At 32.8% G+C, this 25,390-nt stretch overlaps 1 protein-coding gene across 1 annotated transcript in view; it reads right to left on the bottom strand.

The window, feature by feature from the left end:
• LOC118186182 (peroxisomal trans-2-enoyl-CoA reductase-like) overlaps positions 1-25,390 on the bottom strand; it is a 96,222-nt gene that overhangs the window by 58,146 nt on the left and 12,686 nt on the right. The window contains exon 3 of the mRNA XM_085809795.1: positions 5,189-5,354. Coding sequence (XP_085665921.1) covers positions 5,189-5,354 — 166 coding nt within the window. The remainder of the gene's footprint in view (positions 1-5,188; positions 5,355-25,390) is intronic.

Raw genomic sequence — 25,390 nt, 5'->3', positions numbered from 1 at the left:
TGCTCGCTGCCCAACAGTTATTCTAGAATGTGCTCTTAGGGACAAAAAGGCTGGGGACCCCTGATCTAGAAAGTAAGACAGATATTTCCTCTCTTACTAACACTTTAAATGCCATATGAGTTTAACAGTAGTCTAGAGCCAGTATAATTGTCACATCATCTGGTAAAACAATTTCAAATGTTTCCAAGCCTCAGATATAAAATGATTTTAAAACAAACATTCATTAATTCTTGCATCATCCATGCTCTTTTATTTGAACAATAGAGAATGGGGAAAATCTTTACTCCTTTAATCGCCCGAAGTCGTGTACTTTTTTCCAATTATAAAAAATTTACACTTGCATGTTCCTGCCGCATTTGCATATGCAAAAATCGGTAGCCTCACTTCAGAATTTTTGATACCAGCTAGAACCTTTCCTGCATGTGCCACTAAGGAATTCTGGGGCACACTTGTTAGAAAAGACTAGTTCGTCAGCATTGTTAATCTACTCTGGAGATAACTTTCTGCTATTAATGAGTTCAATAAATTCATCTGCAAACTCAGATACTTCTGTATCAGCTGAAGCAATTTTGCCTGAAATTTGTAACTGCCTTATGCCATGGTAATTTTAAAATTTGGTTAATAAACCTATTGTATTACTACAACTTATGGTAATCAATCAGCATTCATAAAATTAGCAAAGCAACAACAACCTTGCGTTTGGCATAGATTTAGTCAAGATCTCATTAGATTTCGAAGGCAAACAAGTACAGGTCCTTCTTCATCAGGAGGACAGAGAAGCAAAACCCAAAATGGTGCAAGCAAACAAACTGGAAGAACTTTTCTGAAAATGCCAGTTGGTAGCAAAAATCAAAACAGAAGAGAAATACGCCAAAGTGAAACATAAAATTAGCAAAGCAACAACCTTGTGTTTAGCATAGATTCAGTCAAGATCTCAATTAATTCTGAAGACAAACAAGTATAAGTCCTTCTTCAGAAGTAACTCCTCATGAATTAGGAGGAATGATATTGCTCACTTCCAATAATCACTCCATATTCCTTGCATAATTTTGTGACACATAAGCTTTTATCCATTTTTTGTAGCAATTCCACTTTTTGCTTAACTGACATAGAAACATGTTTATACTTTGAAGATCCTGCTACAGCTCCAGAGTTAGAAACTTTTTTGGCATAATCAAATATTTAAACTTTAATTTTGGTAAGATAACTGTAATAATAATAACCTGCAAAAAATGAGCTGGGTCAAATTAGAGGAAAGTTAAGGAAGAGCACATAGTTATGTTACCCAAACTTAGGTTCCTCAGAATCTTCCTCCTTTCCTTACCATTATGCTAATGAAAGAAACCCAGTATGGGTAACATTTCATACTACTCTCCCACAACTACTTAAGGGCCAAAAGCGTGATTCTGGCCTACATCAAATCAATATATTGTCACTGGCCATGGAGCCAGCAGGCATTTGTAAATAATAAGCAGGGATCTCAGTCAATCCCAAGGGAAATAGACTGCCTTGTTCATCTATTTTGGAAACCTTAATAAAAATATCATTAAAACTTATCTTTCACTTATATCAATAATGCTTTTTCAATAGGCAACCACATTTTCTACTACTTTCAACACCACCAAAAACCAAACAATATATATACTATTGAAAACTGAATCTCAATCATTTTATTAATTTATCTAAATTCTTTCCAGATCCAAACAATTTTTTACCCCTTATGCCATATTTTTTACCCCTTATGCATACAGCAGTTTGTCAGTTCAATGAAAGTAAGGTTTAATTTACTGAAATGCCTGGGGCACATTTCAAGAAGCAAAACCTGAAGCTGACAAAAACATCAGTAGCACATTACTGTAAAGTCAATTTGGCATTCTGCACTTAAAGGTTTGAGCATCCTGATGCTAATACAGGCAGATTTGTAGTAATTCAGCATTTTTCATAGGGCAAAGTCACTGTTTTCCATAAAGCAGCTGAAAATTTATTTCATCTCCACCTTAATTAATTAATCAGTCATTGAAATCAAAATTTCAAGGTTACTTTTTCAAGCCAGAAACTTATCATCAGTTAGTGAGTGCTCCTTTACATAGGAGCACCCTTAATTTTTCTGTCCTTCTGAATGAATTCTTATCATGGCACCCTCATAAATTTGCTTCCTCAATAGGTGTATTTTTTTTAAAGTTTTTTTATATGCAGGCATGTGAGGATACTTGTGCATTAAAGCCTGATGAAATATTTAGTAAAGGTAAGAACAAATTTAGGAATGAAAAATTGTAAAAATATGACTTATGTGCCTAAGCTTTTGGTTAAGAGGCATAAATTATAAACCATTCAGAACAATCAAAACAATTTTTTTTTTTTTTTTTTTTTAGTCAAAGACGCAATTTGCCCAGAAGGACTATTAATTTTGTTTCGGCATTTTGCATTGAAATGTCGGTTTACTTTTCAAATTGTTGCCACCAAATATTAGAGCCCTGTATTATATTTAAAGAAATTAAATAATGAAGAATCTGCATAAATATATGCACGTTTCTCACTTAGTGATAAAACAACAGTACCTAGAGCCATCAAATTTTGAATAACGTACATTTCCACCCGAATATGAGCATCTGGAAGCCAAAATTTAGAATTTGGAATTTATTTCATTACCTATTTCATATTTTGTAAAACTTTAAGGAATTTTTTATTAACAAACTCAATGATTTAAAAGCGAGCAATGGCAACACTGTATGGAAATATATATATATATATATATATATATATATATTCATATCCAGCATGCGAGCTTGCATATCAGAAATTCTAAAGATATGCTCATTTTTAAATTATTTTGAGATATTGCTGTTGAACTGAATTTTATGGCTTAAGTGCAAAGAACATGTTATTTAATAAATAAAGGTAACACACAAAACGTTAAAAAGAACGCTACTTTGGCCGTAATGTAAAATCTGAAAGTTTCAGATTTTTTCTTCCCCTGTTTTTCATAGACTATATGAATAAGCATTTCTATCATATCCACAGTCCATTGCAAGTTACAAAATGCCCATTTATTTCAGGGTGTAGATTATTTATTATTAGCCTATTCACTATATGGAGAGTCTGACATGGGATAAAGCAGACAGAATGAAGTTGCTTGTACATTACACATAAACCTGTCAATCTTTGTGAAAATGATAGTTTTGTTACTTGACAATGTATATACAAATACTATGCATGTATCACAACTCTTTAAATACAGTTAACTACAGAGTCTGTCTGTCTTATTTCCAATTTTTCATAATTTCTACAAAAAATGCTCATATTATTGCTCAGTATTAACTGATTATCACACAAAGATGCTATACTGATCTTTCTGAAGCACCTAATCATTAAAATGATGGAATTAATAAAAAAAACTTTACAGATGTTCTCACAACACTGATTGCGCGTTTATGTCTCTGACTTGTGACGAAGATTCTACCGCACTTTAGACAATTACATCAACAAGGGTAAAGAAAAATAACTATAAGCTCAGCTATAAATTATAGTCCTCAATGTGATTACTGCCTCATGTTAATGCCCTGATGTCTCAAAAGAACTGATAATCATAGATGAAATGTTTATGCAAACTGCTAACAGGAGGATCAGGTAAACTGATCTACATACAATACATTCAACAGTTGTTTCTAACTCCCTCAGACACACAAACATGCATGCATGCAGTTAAATGAGAATGCATTAGTGGAGCAACATGGTTTTCACTAATGAGCCCTGATTTAATCTTCAGACTGATTCTGGCCAATCTAATATCTGGAGCAATGGCGAATATACTACACCCTCCTTCACATCTAAAATGTTAATACATGCGAGTATAATACTGATTAGGTATACAACATTTGGCAAGAGGTATACAGAAAATTTATTAGAACCTCATGTTCATCTTTTCAAGTTGCCATAGGTATACAATTCATATCCAGGGAATGCATATACTGATTTTATATAATCAAAACTTTTCTTCAAATTGATGATATACATTAAATGTAAATTCCAGTGAGCATGCACTGAGTGTGACAGAGAGGTAACCTACATTTCATAAAGTCCCTTGGCACAACCTACAGCAGAAAACATGAGAGAAATTTTTTAACCAAACACATATAAGGTAACAAAAAAGAAAAATCAAATTGAGATTGGATGGCTGCAAGAAGTACTTTCCAGTGCTTTTCTAACCATCCTCCCCCCACCAAAAAAAGAAAATTATACTTTGCATCTTCTCAAAACATTATTTCTGCATAATTTTTTCCCCCTTTCCTGCTGTGCATATGTTAGCCTGAAGTCCAAGAACATCAAATTTTGTTTCTTATTATCCTATTTATTCAAATACATAAAATATGACATGTAGAAATATTTATTCACCAGTTTTCCTTCATTACAACACAGCATAGCCGTAAAAATTTTGTTTATTTTTTTTTTACAAATTCAGGAATTTATCTCGCCATAATTCAGTTATGATCTCTTTGGATGTTAAACCACTATTCAATTGCGGCTGAGAAAATCTTAAAGCCAGACCCATTGATTTTCATACCTCACAACAATCAGTGAAACAGAGAAATTAAGTGTCTCATTCTAAAATTTCTCTAAATTACGTGCATTATATTTTCTGAAATAACTACTATCAACAGAAGGAAGAGCTCTGGAAACCACCATCAGATCGTACAAGAAAAACTATCACCAAGTGAAAGGATTTAACTACAGAAAACTCTCTCTCTCTCTCTCTTAACAAGCAGAGCAATCTGTCTTAGCAAACACACATATTTCTTAAAATCTATACCAATGAAATTTTGTGTTTTAAACCTCAATATGATGTAGATACAGTGACTATAATAAACATTTTATTCAAAACATAATTGGCATTTTAACAGGTTAAAACATTAAAAAGTAAGAAAAATGCACTTATTGATACCTAATGAAATAGCCAGTAAAACTTATTTTGCAGAATAAAAGCCTTTTTTTTTAAGTAAGTCCCCCCTCCATTATCCGCAATGTAACTTCTATGACCTTTCTAATTATTCTGGCTTAGATAATCAGGAATAGTTATTTTTTATATGAATCTGTCTGGACTTGTATGAATCTATTTCGATTACAACTGCAAATAAAATGTATTCAACTCTGATGCATAGCAGACAGTTTTAGAGAACAATACAATAACCACCTTCTTTTGACATAAGAAAGGGCCCTTTTAAATTTGTTTCTATCACAGCATCCCATCCTTTTGTTGAAATATCACATGCTGCACTTAGAAACTGACCTCCACCATTATTTACTAGAAAATCTATTTGGCCATGCTTCTTTAAAGTTTCTTGCACTAAGTTTTGAACCTAAAAATATTTTTAAAAACGTATTAATTATTTGCTTTTTAATGTTTTCACTAAATATATATTAATATTATTAATCATTCAGATACATTTCTAAGGGAAAAGATAACAAAAGCATAACAAAAAAATACATACAAAATGCATGCAAATGAATCAAAAATGCAAAACCTGACATACCAGTATACCTACTTTTCTAATGGATTCATATAAAGCAAAACAAATACAGTACAAAGTCTGAAATTCGGACATTCAGTCAGGATAGAATGATATAACATAAGGACCACTAAAAACATTTCTTTCCCCTCTTACAAAGCATAGGAATCGAGAAAAAGCAGGTGTGCCTTAAAAATCATTTTTCTCCATACTAACTGTGATATGTAACTTTCAAGCACTTGCGGGCTACAGAAGATGTCAAGGCCAATGACTATACATTGATTGATGGTAACCCCGACGAAACTTTCAGCTCTTGAATGGTTGAGGAATAAGCATTTTTCTATCTGATTTAAATGCAGGGTCTGTGTTACAGTTAGTGTAACCTATGCAGCCAGACTGTATGGCAGATTTTAGGAGCCCCAGAACTAACAAGTTGCAGATATTGCACTGGGCAGGAAAATGTCTGGTACCTAACCTGCCTAAACAATAAGTTTAACATTGAAAATTACGTTCTTTCCTTAACTTTCTGATTTGAAGCAGCTTACATCTATAATTAATTTTTTTTGTTACATCTATAATTAATCTTATCAAAATTATGGTTTTAGTAAATGATAACATCTGTTTTACTCTTTCCCCAAAACTGTACATCTGTCAATCAGCCAATCAGAATTTTATCCCCACTGAAATGCAGATACAAAGCAGCTTTTTAAAAACTGATGTTGAAGTAAGACTATCCAAGAGTTCTAGAAGCATTTTAACATAAAATATGATGGGCGGGGCATGGCAAGACCATGAGAGAATTTGCAGCTATTTTTTTAAATGCTTGGTGTAATTTATAGCCAGCTACCAAATTGCATGATGATGATGATAAGAACCACAAATCAAGCGGTTTTTCAAGTATCGTAAGAAAAAGTGAAATTTTCCAATTAATGGATTAGTTATCTCTTCATCCAATTAATAAATGAGGACATGACTAAAGTCTTATGTTGCAATGGCAATGTCACAAACATCAATCATTTAACAGAATGGCTAATATTGTAGTACACTAATGTTTGTGAATACTGCAACACCATGAAAGTATTATGGAAACTGAACCAAATTTATAGGAAATATAAAGTGAGGTAAAACATGCTAATGATTAGACTTACAAAGTGAGTCCACATATGTAAAATGAGAACCGGCCACTTGTTCCAGCTACATAAAGGACTGTAAACTTGCACTGAAATCTATTTCTCATCCTCTGTCTGTGGTGAACGTTCAATTAGTGGCCAATATGCCTCATCAACAGCGGGCTACCATACCAACAACTAACAGAGTTTGAAAGAGGCTCCATTCCCAGTATGCAAGGGGGTGGACTTTCATATCGAGCAATCGCAGCCGATAGGGTGTAATGCTACAACAGTGATGAATGTTTGGAAGAAATGGGCAGAGGAGAACCAAACAAGGCAAAATCGTGACAGTGGGACATGCAATAGTACAACAGCATCTGACAAAAGAGACCTCATCTGCATGGCTGTGATGGATTGTACAGCATTTTCTCATGTGTTAGCACAACACTGGAGCACAGCTACAGGTGTTGTCTAGCTCCATGGTTCATCGCCGTCTGCTGCAGAATGAACTGATTGCAAGGGTTCCTCTATGCAGGATTCCCGTCACTGAATCACAGATACCTCCGACTTCAAGGGACATGGCAACACAGTGCACGGCATGCCCTGTGGCAACAAGTTGTTTTCTCCAATGAATCTTACTACAATCTGGAGTACAATGATGGAAAAGTATGCATCAAACATTATAGAGGGGAATGTCTGCTTCCACACTGTGTTATCCAGCGTCATACTGCACAAACACCCGGACCATGCCGTGGGGATAATTCTCAATCCCACCTAGTGCAGATTGTGGGGAACCTGAACACTGATCGCTACATACGGGAAGTTGTGCAGCCAAAGGTCCTCCCATTCTTTGACACATTCCGGGTGTTGTATTTCAACATGATAATGCCCATGCGCATTTTCTTCAGACTGCACAAGCCTTCTTTAGGACATAACAGGTTTCGCTTCTTTCATGGCCTGCTTATTCCTTGGATAGGATCAATGGGCTGTCACTATTAAGCATGTCTGGTATTTCATCAGTCGGCAACTTGCTCATACAGCTGGTGGGGCACACGCTAAGACTGAACTTTGGCATCAAGTTGAAGCCATATGAAATGCCATTCCCCAAGATTACATTCAGAACCTTGTATGAATCAATGCCACAACGTGCAAAGTCTTCATTGCACAACGTGGCAGACACACAAAGTAACGACTTCCGATGTTCTTTTTTTTTTTTTTTTTTTGCCTTGTAAATTTGATCGTTTATTTGTACCACTATCAGTAATATAAGGTATAAGTATCATTCATTTCTGAGAATTCTTTTCATGGTGTTGCTTTTCTCACAAACATTAGTGCATGATTTTAAATCCAGAAAATATTGCCATTTCGGTTTTGAGTCACATTTTAGTTTCATGTGCTGCCAATTAAAAAAAAAAAATGTTTTTTCTTTACACAAAATAACACCTTCTTAAAGAAATATCAATGAGGATTTTTTTTTAATAATTTCAGCACATAATATTATTAGATTTAAACTGATGCTCCAAGTCTTGATGATCCCGGATCTCGGACTTTGTACTGTACCATAATATACAAACACAAACAATATATAAATATTTTTAGGAACTTTTGAGCACAAAGATACAGGCTAAAAATAAACAGTTTATTTCCAGCTTATGATATTCAGAAATCACTTTTATAAATTTATTAAAAAATAAATGCTCACAAGTCTCAGAAGTCAGTCAGCACAATCAGCAATAACCTTCATTATCACAACTTAAAAGTATGCCACATACGAACAAGGTCAAAAAATAATCATAGAATGGATTTATTTAATTGTTCCATTTGTTAATATCCTAAAATCTTGCAGCATAAAATTACAGCATTTAAGGGAAGTAAAGCAAAGAAAAACAGCTGTTATGAAAACAGTATTAAACAGTAATTAACTAATAAGGGGTCCATACATTTTCACTGATCTCTCAGTGAAACAGAAATATAGTTGTTGATGCCATTAATGTGGTTTGGGTTTAGTTATGACAAAGCAAACTAGGGCTATCTGCCAGCCATTACATGTGATTGAGGTTAAAGTAAAGTTGCATAATGTTTTGGGAATACAGAAATAAATTTGTCTGTACGAAGAGCTGAAATATCAGTTATTTTAACCACTAATTAGCATTTTGTTATATGCTTGAAAATTTGAAATATAAAAGAATGCAGACTAGAACAGTGAAAGAAGTTGATTCAGCTTTTAACTTCTAGTTCACTACTATCTATTAAAAAAAAAAAAGAAAGAAAGAAAGAAAGAAAAAGAAAAAAAAAAAAGAAAAGAAAGAAGAAGGATGTGTTAATGCTCCAATAACTGATCAAAAAGCAAAATATGTGGCTTAAAAAATAAGCAAAGCTTATATTTACTGTTTCTATAAACAGGTTATTCAACTGTTGGGATAAACAAGAAAATAATGAAACAAAGAAAGCACATTAATATGAAAATGAGAAAAATTGTAAGCAAAAAAAATTACGGACGAGATATAAACAAGTACATAAACAAAATAGACAAATCCTTTAAAACATCATCATGGAGCCAATCCTAAAATGAATGTTTAAAGAAAAAGAAAGAGAAATAATGAAAGAAAAAGGTTTTTATGAAAGTTTTAATCTTCAAGAAATAAGTAGAAATAAAAATGAGGTATTTAAAAAATATTAATTACAAAGTAAGTGTATGAGAATGCAGGGGAAAATGCACTGTAAAGCCAAGAAACCAACCTACAAATCTAGAATGCTGGCAAGTCCTAGAACACTTAACATGACTGTAGGGTCAAAAAGATTTTCACAAGTATTCAATGAAAAAATTGCAAATAATACAATGAAAATCTGCAATAAATATCAATGAATCTATATCATCAATGCATGGTGGTTTGACAGATCAGTGCTAGTTCAAGTACCTGCAGCACTATCCTCTCACATCGTTCTGAGTACATGGGATAGGATAGCAATTGAGAATAAAAATACCAGGCTTCAGAAATCATATCAATCTAACAGCTGCTACTATTATTTTTTGCAAATACAATTAATATTACATGATGGATTTAGAAATTCTATTAATATTATAAATCTAAATTTGACTACTATAAAACACTTTCACATAAGTTACTGCCAAAAGAAACCACGTTAATTATATAAATAAGTTTGCAAATCAATATTTCTAAGCAATTCCTTAAGCATATTTTCTTAGCAAGTGGAATACAGGAAAACCATACTTGATACAAATTCAATATACTTGCTAATCAGTTAGCAAGACTGAATGAAATGGTACTACTGGTTAATATAATTCTTTTATATTGCATAAAAATTTTGTCATCAACCTAGAGTGTTTAAAATTCTGCAATGCAGAAAGCATAACGAAAATATAGTTACAGCATTGTAAAAATATAGTGTACGTATCACCATTCATAACACTCAAAAGCATTTTTCAATAAAATGTTAAAACAACAGCTCATTCAGAATGACGATTGAGTTTAAAAGGATTAATAGATTGTATCAATAAAATCTGTTAAATGCTGTACCATATTTTAATAAATGGTCAAACTCCCTTTATTGCAACAATTTCAATAAAAATTAGAACTTGCATGTTAAAAAAAAAAGAGGTTCTTTTCATTTGAAGGAAAAAATTATCCTCACTTAGACTTTATGGTCTAATATCAAACAGAAAGCAGACCAGGCACAAAGAAGCTATATATAAAAGAACTCAGAACTTAGTCATGCTGTGTATGTCAAGGTAAACTGATCTTAATCTCGATATGAAATGAAATCTTGCACTTAGAAACCAGCTCAAATTTTGAAAATGCACCCACTAGCTATCATAAACTGAAAGACAAAATCAAAAATATCAAGAAGTATTCAAACATCTTTGTTTATTTATTTAAATTTATTTGATGAAAATACAGATCAACCAAGTTTTAGACATCTTAGAAATATTTCAGCAATGGGGCCCTTATTGAAATAAGCTCTTAACTATTTTACGTTCTAACATAGCTTACAATTTTTATTTTTACTTACTGATGAATGAATTATAATTATTCCTAATGGGCAAACTCAGAAGAAAGAGAACAAACGTGCCATCTTTGATTTACACTCATTAGTGTTTTATTTCAGAGTTTTATTGTTTTAAAAATCTTATTGCAGTTTATTTTGATTTGTGAGCTGATTCACTGAAATTAGAGTCCTTTTTGGAACATCTGGCTTTGCACGACAGGACGATAACTTGTGAGCAAATTATATTTGCTTTATTTAGTTTTGCTTATAATGTATGCTTTGAAACCTAAGCAAACTCAGTTTAGAATATTATTTACTAAAGTGTTAAATGATTATAAAAAAAGTTGAAGTTAAACTTAGTGAAGGATGAAAAGCTTTTGAAATTAATCGTTGGAAGAGAAAAGTAAAGCAGATGCTAGACTGTGAGGGGATAAGTTAGAAATGAATTATTCAGTTCTGAGGAAAATGAAGATGTCATAAATAATTTGATGAGGCTGGAACTTATATTGATAAATGGAAAGTATTAGAATGCTTTCAGGCCTTTTAGTTAATAAAGATCATAATCTGCTATTCCCATTAATGACATTTCGAAAAACACCCTTCTTTGTTATCCTAAATTAAAGCTTCAGTTTTTCGACAGTAACATTAAGAAATTCACGTTAGGTTAGGTTAGGTTAGGGTTTTGGGGCAGTTTAAGGAGACTGATAGTGATCCAAGTTTAGATGATCATAAGAAACTTGGATATTTATTGCAGTCAATGGATGGAGGATCATCTGCTGAACAGTTATTTAATTCCCCCCAGGCGGTCAAAATTACAGTAAAGCTTTAGAGCAATTACAAACACATTATGATAAAGATCTTCAGATAAAAGTGTGCAATTACAAACATATTATGATGAAGACCTTCAAATAAAAACATATATCAGAGATTTATTTTCTTTAGTCTTAGAGAAAAATTAAAATAAAAAGTTCTCTTTGAGAAAATTATATGACAGTTAGGAATAAAAACTTTGTGCTTTAAGAATTTTTGCCATTGCAAGAAATAAGTACGCCATAATGCTGTATTTATTGAGAGAGTCATCATTACCCAATGAAACTCTTCATGCATGGCAAAGGTTCAAAGTTCCTAATCTAAAGCACAAAGAATTTGAAACAGATGAGAGAGACGATGACCAAAATGGATAGAGATTCCTCCTACCGAATGGATTTAGATGGGTTACTTTTATTTTTACTCCATTCCATGAAACAGAGTGAGAAAAGCGAGTGTCTATAACCAGTAAATGTTTTGGGACAAATCAGCCATCTAACATTTATAACTATTATCAAAAGGTATTGATTTTAGAAGGTCATAGTAAATTTTCCCAAATTCCATCAGAATATTCTTTGATTTCAGCTACAAAAGAAAATCGTATATTTTGTTCAGGTTTTCAAAAATTATGCGACTACTATAAAGCTAAAATAAATGGCAGTAAAAGACAGGCGAAACATTGTACAGAATAGTCAGAGTTATTTCTTTTGCTTAGATCAGGGTCATAGGATAGCTAAATGGAAAAAAAAAAAAAAGTGTTATGTATTGTTTGTGGAAAAAACATTACAAACCCATATGTAGAAATATCCACACTGATGCTAAGCATCAAAGTATCTGAAGACAGCAGTCAAATTTCATATAAACATGAAACATTGGCCTATTTTTCAAAATTCCCAAATGTTCTATTTCAAAATTTAATGGTAACTCTAGGAAAGCATGGTTATAAAAGTCAAGCACAGACTATAATAGACTCTATTTCCCAATGATCATATATTTTACAGAACACTGCAGCAGAAATGCATTTTGAAAAAGGTAATAAAGAAAAACCTGTGTCACTCACTCACTATTTGGCAGAACTTTTATAGATATAACTAAGCACGATATCTTCGCTGCACTTATATTCAAAACTGATGGAAGATCCCTTTCCAATTTCAAGGCATATTTAATGTTATTTGTGGTACTCTTCATCTAGTCACTACTGAAGAATGGATAAATTAATTAGTTAAAAATGGTATTAGTCTTAATGATAAAAATTCTGGTCCTATTGAAATCTTAATAGGGACTAATATAGCAAGTAAGTTAATGACAGAAAACTTCTGACTTCTAGCTTTGAGACTTGTGACAATAGAGATGAAATTAGGTTGAACTATTAATGGGTAAAAATAGCATTTCAGATATCTTGAATAACTCAACATTATTAATGACATCAACGTTGAATAAGGAAGCGTTAATAACAACTTATGGTCTCTTGATTTGATAGGGATTTTAGAACCTTGTAAAAAGAAAAATCAATTAGAGTTGCATGAAGCTGCAAGAAAACATTTTTTAAACACAGAGTAAATAAGGAAGGTCACTTTCAAGTAAACTTACCATGGCTCAAGAACCATATACCCTTGGAAAATAATTTTGATTTAGATACTAAGAGATTAAATAATACAGTCAAATGACTAAAACTGGACAACATATATGAAGCTTAAGGAGAAATACTAAAAGACTGAGAACAAGAGTAAATAATAGAAGAGATCACAGCTAATGATACTGAATTACTATGCTATCATTTACCTCATAGGCATGTACATAAAAGAAAATTGAAACTACAAAAATTTGAGCTGTTTTCAGTGCTTCAGCGAAGCAAAAAAGGAGCACCTGGTCTAAATGACAGTATTGAAAAAGGAATGAATCTCATCAAATTAATTCCTGAAATTCTTTATAGCTTTCCCATGTAGCAAATTGGAGTTACATCTGGTATTCGTAAGGCTTTTTCCTAGAGACAGAGATTATCTACGGCTTTTGTGATACAGATCTGATAGATTACTAAAGTACTTCTGACAATGAAGAGTTGTTTTGGCATTTTCAGTGATTCATTGTCATTTCGAATAAATTTTAACTCGAACGGGTAAAGAAAATTACAAGTATCCTTCAAAAATTATAGAACACCTAAAAAATAGCTTTTATATTGATAACTGTTTAACTAACATCAGTAGTTGAGGAACTTCTTCAGTTTACACAAGTTGCTACTGATATAATGTGTGAGAAAAAATTTGATCTTCATGCTTGGGAATATACTCATCCTTTAGATGACTCTCCTAACCCAAACTATCTGCTAGGAATGTAAAAGCAATATGCTTTACCTAAATATTTCCAACATTATTGCCTGAAAATAACAAACAGATCAATTTTAGCATCTGCTCATAAAATATTTGATCCTCTTGGAATTCCACTTGGATTCTCTGGTTACCTTATTCTCTAAGCTTTTACTACAACACCTGTAGAAAAGAAAACTATCTTGGGATCAAGCAGTTGATACAGAAACAGAGTCTGAATTCTGTAAGCAGTTAAACAGCTTAAACTACTTGTGAAAGTTGAAAATACCATGATAGATGAACACCGATATACATGTACAACATATTTCTTCTGTGATGCAAGAAAAATTGTACATTCAGCTATAGCTTTTAGTCCCATTGAAATTAAAATTACTGTTTGCGCGTTTGTGCGAGAGAAGTCCCCTGTGGAAAGCAAGAGACTACAATAACACAGTTAGAACTAGACGAACTACAATTTCTACACCACATAAAGGTTATTTCTGGACCCAGTTGTCTACCGTACTGTTGAAGGTATTCGTGGTTCATTTTTGTTTACTGTTACAACTTCGCTAAATCGAGACGAGCAGATGAATAAAACAGAATTAAAGTTCTTACCTTAATAAAGTGTAATCCAAGCTGCGGAGGTAAGGAACACGATCATTGTATTAGCAAACACAAAATAACATATTTATTAGGTATATGAAGAAAAAAATATAGCGATGATTACAAGCGTTGTTTACTGTCCATTGCATAATGCGAGAAAGGAATCATACAAGGAGAGAATGTTTCTCCTTCTTTTTTTTTTTTTTTTTTTTTTTTTTTTTGGATCAAGTCCAATCACAGTTAGCGGGGGTGAGGGGGAAACTAATGTCGGAGTTGTACAGCCTCATCGCTGTCGTTATGAATTGCTCCACAATCTCCCACTCGATGAGCTGTTTTGTCCGAAGTAAGGCAGATTCCTTTTTAATAAAAACTTCAGCTGTTGTCTCGGCAAAGGTATCGTGAACATGTTTGCATACATCATTTTACTGTTGCAGTGTATTAATTTAACAATCCCTTCATTTTGTAGATCACATATGTAGTGATATTTCACATCGATGTGTTTGGTGTAACTGCTTCCTTTCTCTTTTCTGAAAAGATTTATGCATGATATATTATCCTCGAATACGATGTTAGCTTCCTGTTGAGCGAAACCTAAATCTCCCATCAGTTGTCTAATCCATTGTAGCTCCTGCAATGTTAAGGCTAGAGCGATGTATTCGGCTTCTGTCGAAGATAGGGCGACACAATTTTGTTTCTTGCTTCCCCATGATACCATATTGTTTCCTATTTGAAATATATATCCGGATGTGGATTTTCTGTCAGAGGTATCTCCTGCCCAATCAGCGTCACTGTAAGCTTTGATGACTGGTGCACCATTGGATTTTAGATGTAATTTGTAATTAATTGTTGCTCTCAAATATCGTATGATTTTAATGATACCGTTCCAGTCTGATGTTGATGGATTTTCTATTTTTCTGCTAAGTATTCCAACAGAATTTGCTATGTCAGGTCTTGATACTATTGCTAAATATAAAAGTGCTCCCACTGCTTCCCTATACTTTCGATTATCGGGAAAAACGTCATCCTGGTTGTTTTGGTTCTTCGTAAAATTCGTAGTCGTGGGTGTATAGCTCAGTTTCTTTGGTGACTCTCCGTCGAATTTTTCGATCATACTATTAATCTTGTTAGCTTGATGAAGTTTAAAGCTTCCGTCTTTTTCTCTTTCGATTTCAATTTCTAGATATGTAGACACTTCTCCAAGATTTCGAATGTCGAAATATTCTTTGAGAATTCGTTCAACTTCTTGAATTGATTCACACTTGTCGCTCGTGACTAATATGTCATCAACTTAAACGATTATGTAAGTTCTTGCGTTTTTCTCGATTAGTGTGAAGGAACATGGATCAGCCTTTCCTTGAACGTATCCTTGTTTGCGCAGGATTTCAGCTATCTTGTGATTCCAGTTTCTGGCTGCCTGTTTTAGTCCGTAGATACTTTTATTCAGTTTACAGACTTTATTTGCTTCTGAAGCAGAGATGTAGCCTTCCGGTTGCTTCATATATATATTTTCTTTCAGATCTCCATATAGAAAAGCTGTCTTTACATCGAAGTGATTTACGTGCATCTTCTTTTGAGCTGCTATTGCCAAAATAGTCCTTATTGTTGTATACTTTACGACTGGTGCGAATGTTTCGTAGTAGTCGTGCCCAAATTTTTGGCAATATCCTTTAGCTAATAAACGAGCTTTATATCTGATAATATTTCCTGAAGCGTCGGATTTTGTTTTAAATGTCCATTTGTTTCCAATTGCTTTCTTTCCTTTTGGAAGATCGACTAGTTCGCATGTTTTGTTCCTCTTCAGTGCTTCCATTTCTTCTTTCGTAGCTTTTAACCACAGTTCCTTCTCTTTGGTAGGAAAAGTTTGAAGTTCTTCCCAGTCTTTAGGAACTTTGATTTCTTCATTCTTAGCCATGTATGAGAATCTGTTTGGTGGGATTCCTTTAGTCGTTCTGTGGGATCTTCTCGGTAATGGGGGAATTTCTTCTGTTTCAATTACTTCCTCTGTAATATCATATGGACGTGGTTCTGTCAATTTATTTTCTTTAAAAGGCCATTCTATTTCCTCGTACTGATCATTTAATTGATGAGGCATTTCTTCTTTTTTGTTTTCATCGAATATTACGCTTTTTCTGATCACGACGTTGTTTGCATGTGGCATGTAAATTCTATATCCTTTAGTACGATCACCATATCAGACAAGAATTCCTTTTTCTGCTCTTTCGTCTAGTTTGCTTCTTTTCTGCTTTGGAACTCGACAATAAGTAGTGCTGCTGAAACCTCTGATATGGCTTAGATTCGGCTTCTTATGATTCCATAGTTCATACGGTGTTTTTTCAACTGATCTTGATGGTAGCCTGTTTTGTAGATAGGTGGCTGTCATTACGGTTTCACCCCAAAATTCTCTTTTGAGTCCTGAATCGAGTAGCAGGCATCTTGTCATTTCCATTAAGCATTGATTTTTTCTTTCTGCTCTACCGTTCTGTTGCGGTGAATATGCTACGGAGGTTTGATGTTCGATTCCCTCTTCCTTTAGATAGTCTTCACTCTCTTTGATTGTATATTCTCCTCCATTGTCTGTTCTTAAGACTTTTGGCTTCTTTCCAAATTTGTTCTTCGTCATGGTTACAAATTGTTTTAATTTGGAGATAGCTTCATCTTTTGTAGCTAGCAGATAGATCGTTGTGTATCTCGAATGATCGTCGATGAATGTTATGAAGTATTTCTTTCCTCCTAGTGATGTCGTACCGATTGGTCCACAAATATCTGAATGTATTAAGTCTAGAACTGATTTCGCTCTATAGTTGTTTAGCTTGGGGTACGGCAATTCAGTCATTTTGCTTCTGATACAGCATTTGCATTCTTTTTCCTTTTTGGCTTCTCCGTCAATTCTTATTCCGGTTGCCAGGTCATCATTCTTTAGCCTCTTGATTGCTTCATAATTTCTATGTCCTAGCCTTCTATGCCAAAGATCTATACTATTTTCTCTTCTTTCTGCAGCTGCAATTTTGGCTTTTCTTCTTTGCGATTCAACTACAGTATATAAATTTCCTTCTGCTTTAGCAATTCCTATGGTTTTATTTTTCTTCTTTATTCTGCAAATATCTTCTTCAAATTCAACTGTGAATCCTTTATTTGTAATTTTTCTTACGGATATCAATCTTCCTCCTAGGTCAGGAATGTACAGAACATCTACGAGTCTCACTTCTATTTCGTTATCTTCGTCGTCTGTACAGTATAAGTATCCTTCTCCTATACCTTCCGACTTCATCTGCATGCCGTTAGCAATTGTTATCTGCTCAGTTTTGCTTCTATCCAATTTGGTGAAAACGTTTATGTTATCGGTCATATGACAAGTAGCACCTGAGTCAACTGACCAGTTTGAGTTTTGAGATTTTCTTTCTCTGGTGACTTCGAACATGTAATTCTCAGTCTTCTCATGATTCCTATTTTCGTTTTCATCTTCATGTGCATCCTCGTTTACAGCAACTTTCGTTTTCTGTTTATTTCCATAGTTTCCTTTATTCGTTTGCTTTTCATTCTTGAAAAATGAGTTACTTTCATTTTTATCTTTTTCTTTGTGGTTATTTAAGAATCTGCACTCTTTTTCCAAGTGTCCTATTTTTTTGCAATAATTGCATCTTCGTTGATTTAAATGCTTGAGTTTTGTGCTAAAATTTGTTTTGAAGGCAGTCGTTTCTTCTGCTCGCGTGACTTCTTTTCTTCTCAGCATTTGTCGATGAGTTTCGTTTTTATGTATTCCAGCGTTAGTTCTTCTTCTGGGCGTGCTTCTAAAGCTGCAATGAGATTTTCGTAGCTTTTTGGTAAGCCGCTTAGTAAGAGCGCTGCAATGTGACTGTCCTTTATTTCTTCACCGATTCCTTGCAGTTCGTCTACGATTTCGAGCATTTTGTTGACGTGTTCTTCGAGTTTGTATTCGTTTTCTGCTTTTAACGTATACAGCTTTCTCAGAAGGTATAGTTTGCTGGAAAGATTCTTTCTTTCATGTATTTTCTTTAATTCATTCCATATTTCTTTGGCTGTCATTTTATTTCTTATGTATACGATTTGGTTGTCTTCTACGAGTAAACTAATGGTAGCTTGTGCTTGTTCATCTCGTTTTCTCCATTCGACGTTTATTTCTTTTGGTGTATCATCTGCTATTAAATCCCATAAATTTTCCTTTTTCAGGATCATTTCAAGTTTGTATTTCCATACTTGATAGTTGTTATTGTTTAGTTTCATGATCGAATATTTATTTTCGCAGCTAGTAGCCATTTCTGCTTCTGTATTTCGAATGTGCAGTACGCAACTATGCAGTTTTGTTTCGCTTTTGAAGACAGGCTTGGCTTTTCCTTTTTCGGATTATCCAGCGATAATTTATGGTAAAGTATCTTTTCTGTTTTTTTATTCTTAATGGCTTATCTCGATATATTTTATGTGTTTAGTTGAAGTAAACATATTTTCGGTCTCATAATCTTTTGTTGAAGGTATTTGTGGTTCATTTTTGTTTACTGTTACAACTTTGCTAAATCGAGACGAGCAGATGAATAAAACAGAATTAAAGTTCTTTCTTACCTTAATAAAGTGTAATCCAAGCTGCGGAGGTAAGGAACACGATTATTGTATTAGCAAACACAAAATAACATATTTATTAGGTATATGAAGAAAAAAATATAGCGATGATTACAAGCGTTGTTTACTGTCCATTGCATAATGCGAGAAGGGAGTCATACAAGGAGAGAATGTTTCTCCTTCTTCTTCTTTTTTTTTTTTTTTTTGGATCAAGTCCAATCACAGTTAGCGGGGGTGAGGGGGAAACTAATGTCGGAGTTGTACAGCCTCATCGCTGTCGTTATGAATTGCTCCACACGTACTAGCATGGATACAATGCAAAAAAGTATGAGAAGTATTTTCTCTTAACAGAGCAAAAAAAATAGACAATTAACTCCAAGAACTTTGGAGACATGTTCCAGGAATATTAAATCTAGCCAATTTGTCCAGCAGAGGTTGCTCTCCTTGATGGGATGGACCCCAAAGGCTTTATTTACCACCAGAAGAGTGGCCAAAAAATGATTTTAAATAAATTTTAAGACAATTTAAGGCACTTTAAGACAAAATTGCCAAAGAAAAGAAAAGGAAGATAGTTTCATCTACCATAATTGTCAATTCCTATGATTTTTATAAAAGCTGCCTCTCAAGCTACAGAAAGATTGTCACAGCAATAGTAACTACCCATTCTATTCAAATTGGTACTTTAGCAGAATAAAAGGTAAAAGCCTAATAATAAAATAGTAAAAGGCTAGAGATTCTAAACTCTTTTGTAGAAGATGGTATACTATGTTCTAAAGCCACAATATGTCAAAGAGATGTTCCATCTAAATTTAGAACTCCACAAATTTTACCACAAAACCACCCTTTCATCAGAGTTTTGATAATAAAAGAACATCAGAAAAAAGGGCATGTTGGAGTTTCTCAAATTTTGAATACTCTAAGAGAAAAATATTGGACTTCATCTGGATACAGAACTGTTTCATCTGCTATATGGATTTGCTTTGTTTGTAAATGATATTCTGCCCAAAATGTGAATCTTCTTGCGTGAAACCATTCCCAGCAGATCGAGTGAAAGATGCTGCTACTTCCCAAATTACTGGAACTGATGTTGCATGTCTTTTGCTTCTTAGAAACAAAAGAAAAGCATGGATTTGTTGTTTTTTTTTTTTTTTTTTTTTTTTTTTGCATATGCAGTGTTTCATTTCATTGATCTAGAACTTCATTACTCAAGAGAAACATTTTTACAGGCTTTCCACCACTCTTGTTTCAAGATGTGGAAGACCCTCAGTGGTTTATACAGATAATGGAACTAATTTTGTTGGTGCACGTAATGCTTTTGCCTTAATTAATTTCAAATATGCATCTAAATAGATGGATGACAAGCATATTATTTAGAAGTTTATACCAGTTGGCGCACCATAGTGGGGATGCTGGTGGAAGCGTCTGATTGGTATTCTGAAAAGAATGTTATCAAAAATCCTTGGGAAGTCTAAACTATGAAAATATTTTTTTATATTATTATGTGCAGTTGTGATGCTATACTTAATATTACACCTCTAATGATTATATCGGCAGACTAAAATCTTACAGCCACACCTTCAATTTTTTTTAAAGAAATTCATTATTCAGTTCCTAATATCAGGTATGATATTGATACCAAGTTTTCAACATGCAGACTGTGTTATATCCAGAATATGCACAACGCTTTTAGGAAGAGACTTCACCAAGAATAACTTGGAGCTTTAAAAATATCAAAAAGAAGAAATCTAGAGCTGTGATCTTAAACAGGGAGACATACTTTTAGTATACAGTGAAGCAAAAAAGATTATGTTGGCCTCTTGGTAGAATGTTGAAATTATTTCCTGGAACAGATGGTACAACTTGATGTGCCAGAATTCAAACTCAGAACAGGGTTCGTAGCCACATTTTAGTTAAAAAAATAAGCACCTATAAGCACTTTTCAAGCACATTTTAAGGAAAAAATAAGCACCTGTATAATTACATTATACACAACTGCATAACCTTAAAAATTAGACTTGGTAATTTAAAATATGAGCAATGCAATATTTATTAAGAGAATGAGCATTACCTCAACAATGGAAAACAATTAACTTTTTTTTTTTTTTAAATTTTAAATGACAGTTCAATTTACAGAATTAGTTTACAATGAGAGAAAACAAAACTATGCAGAACTAAATTATATTACAAGATTTAATGATGAAATTTCAGTTCAAAATATAGAAAATAAATAATAATAAGACATATTAATTGTATTCGTTTGGCACCTAATAATAAATACAATTTATTTTTCCACTCATATTAATTTTTAAATAATTTAACTTGAATCAAAATTCTGAACATTTTCTAAATTTTTATTGCATAACAGTTTTCCCTTAACATATATTCCAAACAAAGTAATTTAAGTAAAAAAGAGGCACATTTCTGAAATCAGAAGACGGGAAATTGCTTCATGCAGTCATCCTTTAACTGTAAAAGCTTAATTAACCCGCATACTCGGAAAATGCCGAATATTCCGGATAGTAACTGGAAAAAGAGGAGTGGGGGAGATTGTAGCCGTTCTTTAGATTTCTCGGGCAAATAAATGATTTTGACATTTTGATATGTGCATCATATAAAAATAGACCAACGGAACTGAAAAATATTCTGCTTAGAAAGCACAGTAAAACTCTTTTAAGTGTTCATAAACAAATCTCAGACTGAACATCAAAATTAATTATCTCTGCAAAATACCGCAAACGGTATTGCGCAATACGTGCACCGTAATTCTTCCACATGTGATATTACGCAATCAGAATCAGCAGCTGCCGGTATTCGGAGAATAAAGAACTAAATAAAGGAAAAGAAAGAGACTTAACTAATCTGGGGTGTTTTTGATTCTAATTTTCAACAGACTGCCTTAAATTTCTGGAATAGAATCAATCTTCGCTTGGGTTGGGTAGACCGCAAAAACTTTTAGTCCTATTCAATTAAGATTGGACAGTGACAAAAAAAAAAAAAAAAAAAAAGTCCGCTGCTTCAATATTAGAGATTTTGAGGAGAAAGGGGAGAAAACTACAAACCTCCGTACTGTATAATGTATTGGAGAATAAAAAAAAAAAAAAATATTTTGACTATTCGATTACTTTCCTTTTATTTAAGCCATTCCGAATATTATTCCTTAGAAAGCTAATCTGTGTAAAAACACACCCATTTTTGGAAGTTTATCTATACTTCAGCAGTTACTGCAACTATATTATTATAAATATTCATGCATATACTCATAATAAAAGCATGACGATGATAATAAACACAAATATGAACTGACCATGCGGAACGAGAATACAAATTATTAAAATCTTGATAGAAATTCAAACGTGTGTAGTATTTGGGTGGGAGGAAAAGAATACCGAATGTACCGGAATTTTCTACCGTTTTCCCAATTCTTTGACCAATAGAACGACGTGCACCTGTCTGTACTCTCACGCGCACCATAGGTTACGTTAATGCAGAGAAAGGGGGGAAAAGCAATTTCTGGGAGTATGATTCCCCATCTGACGTTGCTATAAGGAAGAAAAGTTGTTTATTTAGTTTCGGCTTTGGTACGGGGGAAAATGCGCGTTCATTAAAAAAAAAGGGGTTAAAAAAAAGCACTAAAAGCAAAAAATAAGAACTAAAAACAAAAAAATACGGGCTTTAAAGAAAAAGTAAGCACCTATAAGGGCCTTTATATTTTATTTTCAAATATAAGAACTTATAAGCACTTGTAAGGACCGCTACGAACCCTGTCAGAGTGGGAAATTATTTTGAATGGTTTAGAATCTCTATCTACTGGTGAATGACCACTGTAAGTCAAATTGCAAAGCCTGAAAAGAGAGATTTTTCTACCCGAGAAAATCAAGAATTGGCGAAAGTTACCAGATCCAGAAGGACAGTTCCAATTCCAGATCACCTGGACTTTATTTTTCTTATTAATTTTCCTATATTATTATATTTTTATTTTTTTGCATAGTGATAGTATTTTATATTTTTTTCATATTTTTAGTGCTTTAGATTCTGTTATTTGGATGGTATTCCTCACCACCTATATATGTAGTTTAAGTTCAAGACTTTTCAAAACTTTTTTATTATTCCATTTTTGCAAAGTTCAGTTTAATTTTCACATTGCAAGGTGGAAGGATGATAAATATAAATGTACTATGCTAGCATCTGTATGTCTAATGTGCAATAGTTATTTGACCAGTAAAAGATTTTTTTATGACAACAGCAATGCATCGCTGAAGAGCACTGTTGATTATGTTTAGAAATTGGAAGAGAAAGAATAAATGCGCCATTGTTGATTTATATGCATTAGCATTTTATTTCAAAGATTTATTATTTTTAAGCTCGTATTAGAGTTTATTTTGATTGAGTTGATTCGTAGAAAGAAGAGTTATTTTTGGAGCAAGTTGAAAGATTTGCATGATTGATAATGTTTGGCAATTTTTCTGAATTTAATTCGAACAGATTTTTATTACTGTCTTCTACAAGAGATTTTCTACAAGATTTCAACTTTCATATCATTGCGCTGAAATTATATATTTTTTTAAATAAAGGGGCAAAATACTTCTAAAACCAAATAATTAGAATTCTAATTTTTAGTATCTCTCTTTAGGATATCTTGAAGTTTATTTAAAATATGGACTAATGTTTTCAAGTTTTATTATTTTTTTTTTCCTTCTTCTTCCCCCCTTTTTTAAAAAATCTTTTTTTTAACCCCCTTTTCTTCCCAACACCTTTTTTGAAGTCTGAAAGTTCAGAATCAGAGGTAATTTAATGAAGCTTTTCTGCTATAAGACAACAGTTGCCAAACAATTCCTTATATGAAGAATACAAGTGCCAATTCAATACTTTCAATAAAAAAAAACTGATTCTTTTCTATATGCATGCAGTGACACAAGCATAAGCAGAAAAACCCACCTAAAGAGGAGATCTTTGCCAACTGGCCATTTTTAAATCAACTGCACTGTTACTATCACTTATAACAATGCACTTCACTTCATAGTAAGTATTATTATTATTAAACACAAAATTCTTAAAATGTATCATTTTACTTTAATTCTTTGCTTATTCAAATCACTAAACTAAGAAGATATTTCTTATGTTCATAAAATTTTACCACCATGCTGTCTTACAATGAAAAAGATTCTGATTTAATTTATTATTAAATACAAAAGGACAGTTTCACAATCAAGCACGTCTATTATCACTGTACAAACTCTAAATAAATAAATGCATACTGTTTATATGAAAGCACAAGAACGAAAGAAAATTAAGAAGTTAATTGATAAAGAAATTTATCAGGATCACTCCAATGGATTTTCATAATTTTTCCAATATACAAAATAAATAAAGGAGAGAAGTATTATTATTAAAATTTATTAAAGAGAAGACTATCAGAGTTAAGCCATTAAGCTCATTGATACCAGTCAATTTAAGTCAAAGATTCTCCACTTTTTGTACCTTAGAGCACACTGTAGTATCAGTGGGATAGCAGGCACATTCATTCTTTCAATGTAAATTTGTAGGTTGACATAGTTAATAATATACACAAATATTATTCCAAAAACATAATTTTAAGATATAAAAATTATTTATGGCATTCTTATATAAAATAAATTATTACTAAATAGTACAGACAAAAGTATATAAATTCTTTGGTTTACAATTTGTTAGTACAAAATTTCTTTATAAAAATGTAATTTGTAAAGACAATGTTATAATTGGCATTGCATTTCATAAGCCACTGCTTTATAATTAGGACAGTATGATGATATTCCTGCTTGCAAGCAATCATCAAGACGTTCATCTGCAAGTCAAGATATGTACTCTGATTTTATGATCTTCATAGTTGAAAACAATGATATATGACATTTAATTTTTAACAAATAACCAGGTCAAAATGACAAACTGGCCAGGACCATGCCTTCAAACTGGGACAATCCCAATCAAATTAGGACGTCTGGTAAGCGTATTTAAAATTATAAACAAATACAGTCAAAAATCTTTAATCCGGACTTGTCGGGACTTCGCCGATTCTGGATTATCGGGTTTTCCGGATTATAGATCATCAATTTAAATCTGGTAAGATGGCATGCGGAAATTATAAAATTAAAAATATGAAACCGTAATTTATGAAATAAAGAGCAATTATGATCTAAAGGGTATCAAAATTTACAAAAAAAAAAAAAAAAAAAGCTTAATATTTATTTGTTTACTCTACTAAACATTTCTTTCAACGCGCGCATGCATAAAGGATACATTACGCATAGTCAAAATTAGAAAATTGCAATCAGAAAACTATTTGATGTGTATTCGTGATATTTATAATGATGAGGAATTTGATTTAAATCATATCAAAGACGGAGTACATCGAGATGAAATACTACATTTAGTAAGGAATTATAAGCCGAACGAAATAAAAACATCTGCCCTGAACATAAGGATAGTGCTGAAAGATCAACTTCCA

The sequence above is a fragment of the Stegodyphus dumicola genome, chromosome X2 (genome assembly GCF_044657685.1).
Source record: "Stegodyphus dumicola isolate Sdum_Otavi_A_Nest chromosome X2, ASM4465768v1".
NCBI lineage: Eukaryota > Metazoa > Arthropoda > Arachnida > Araneae > Eresidae > Stegodyphus > Stegodyphus dumicola.
This window is presented reverse-complemented; position numbering and strand designations above follow the sequence as displayed.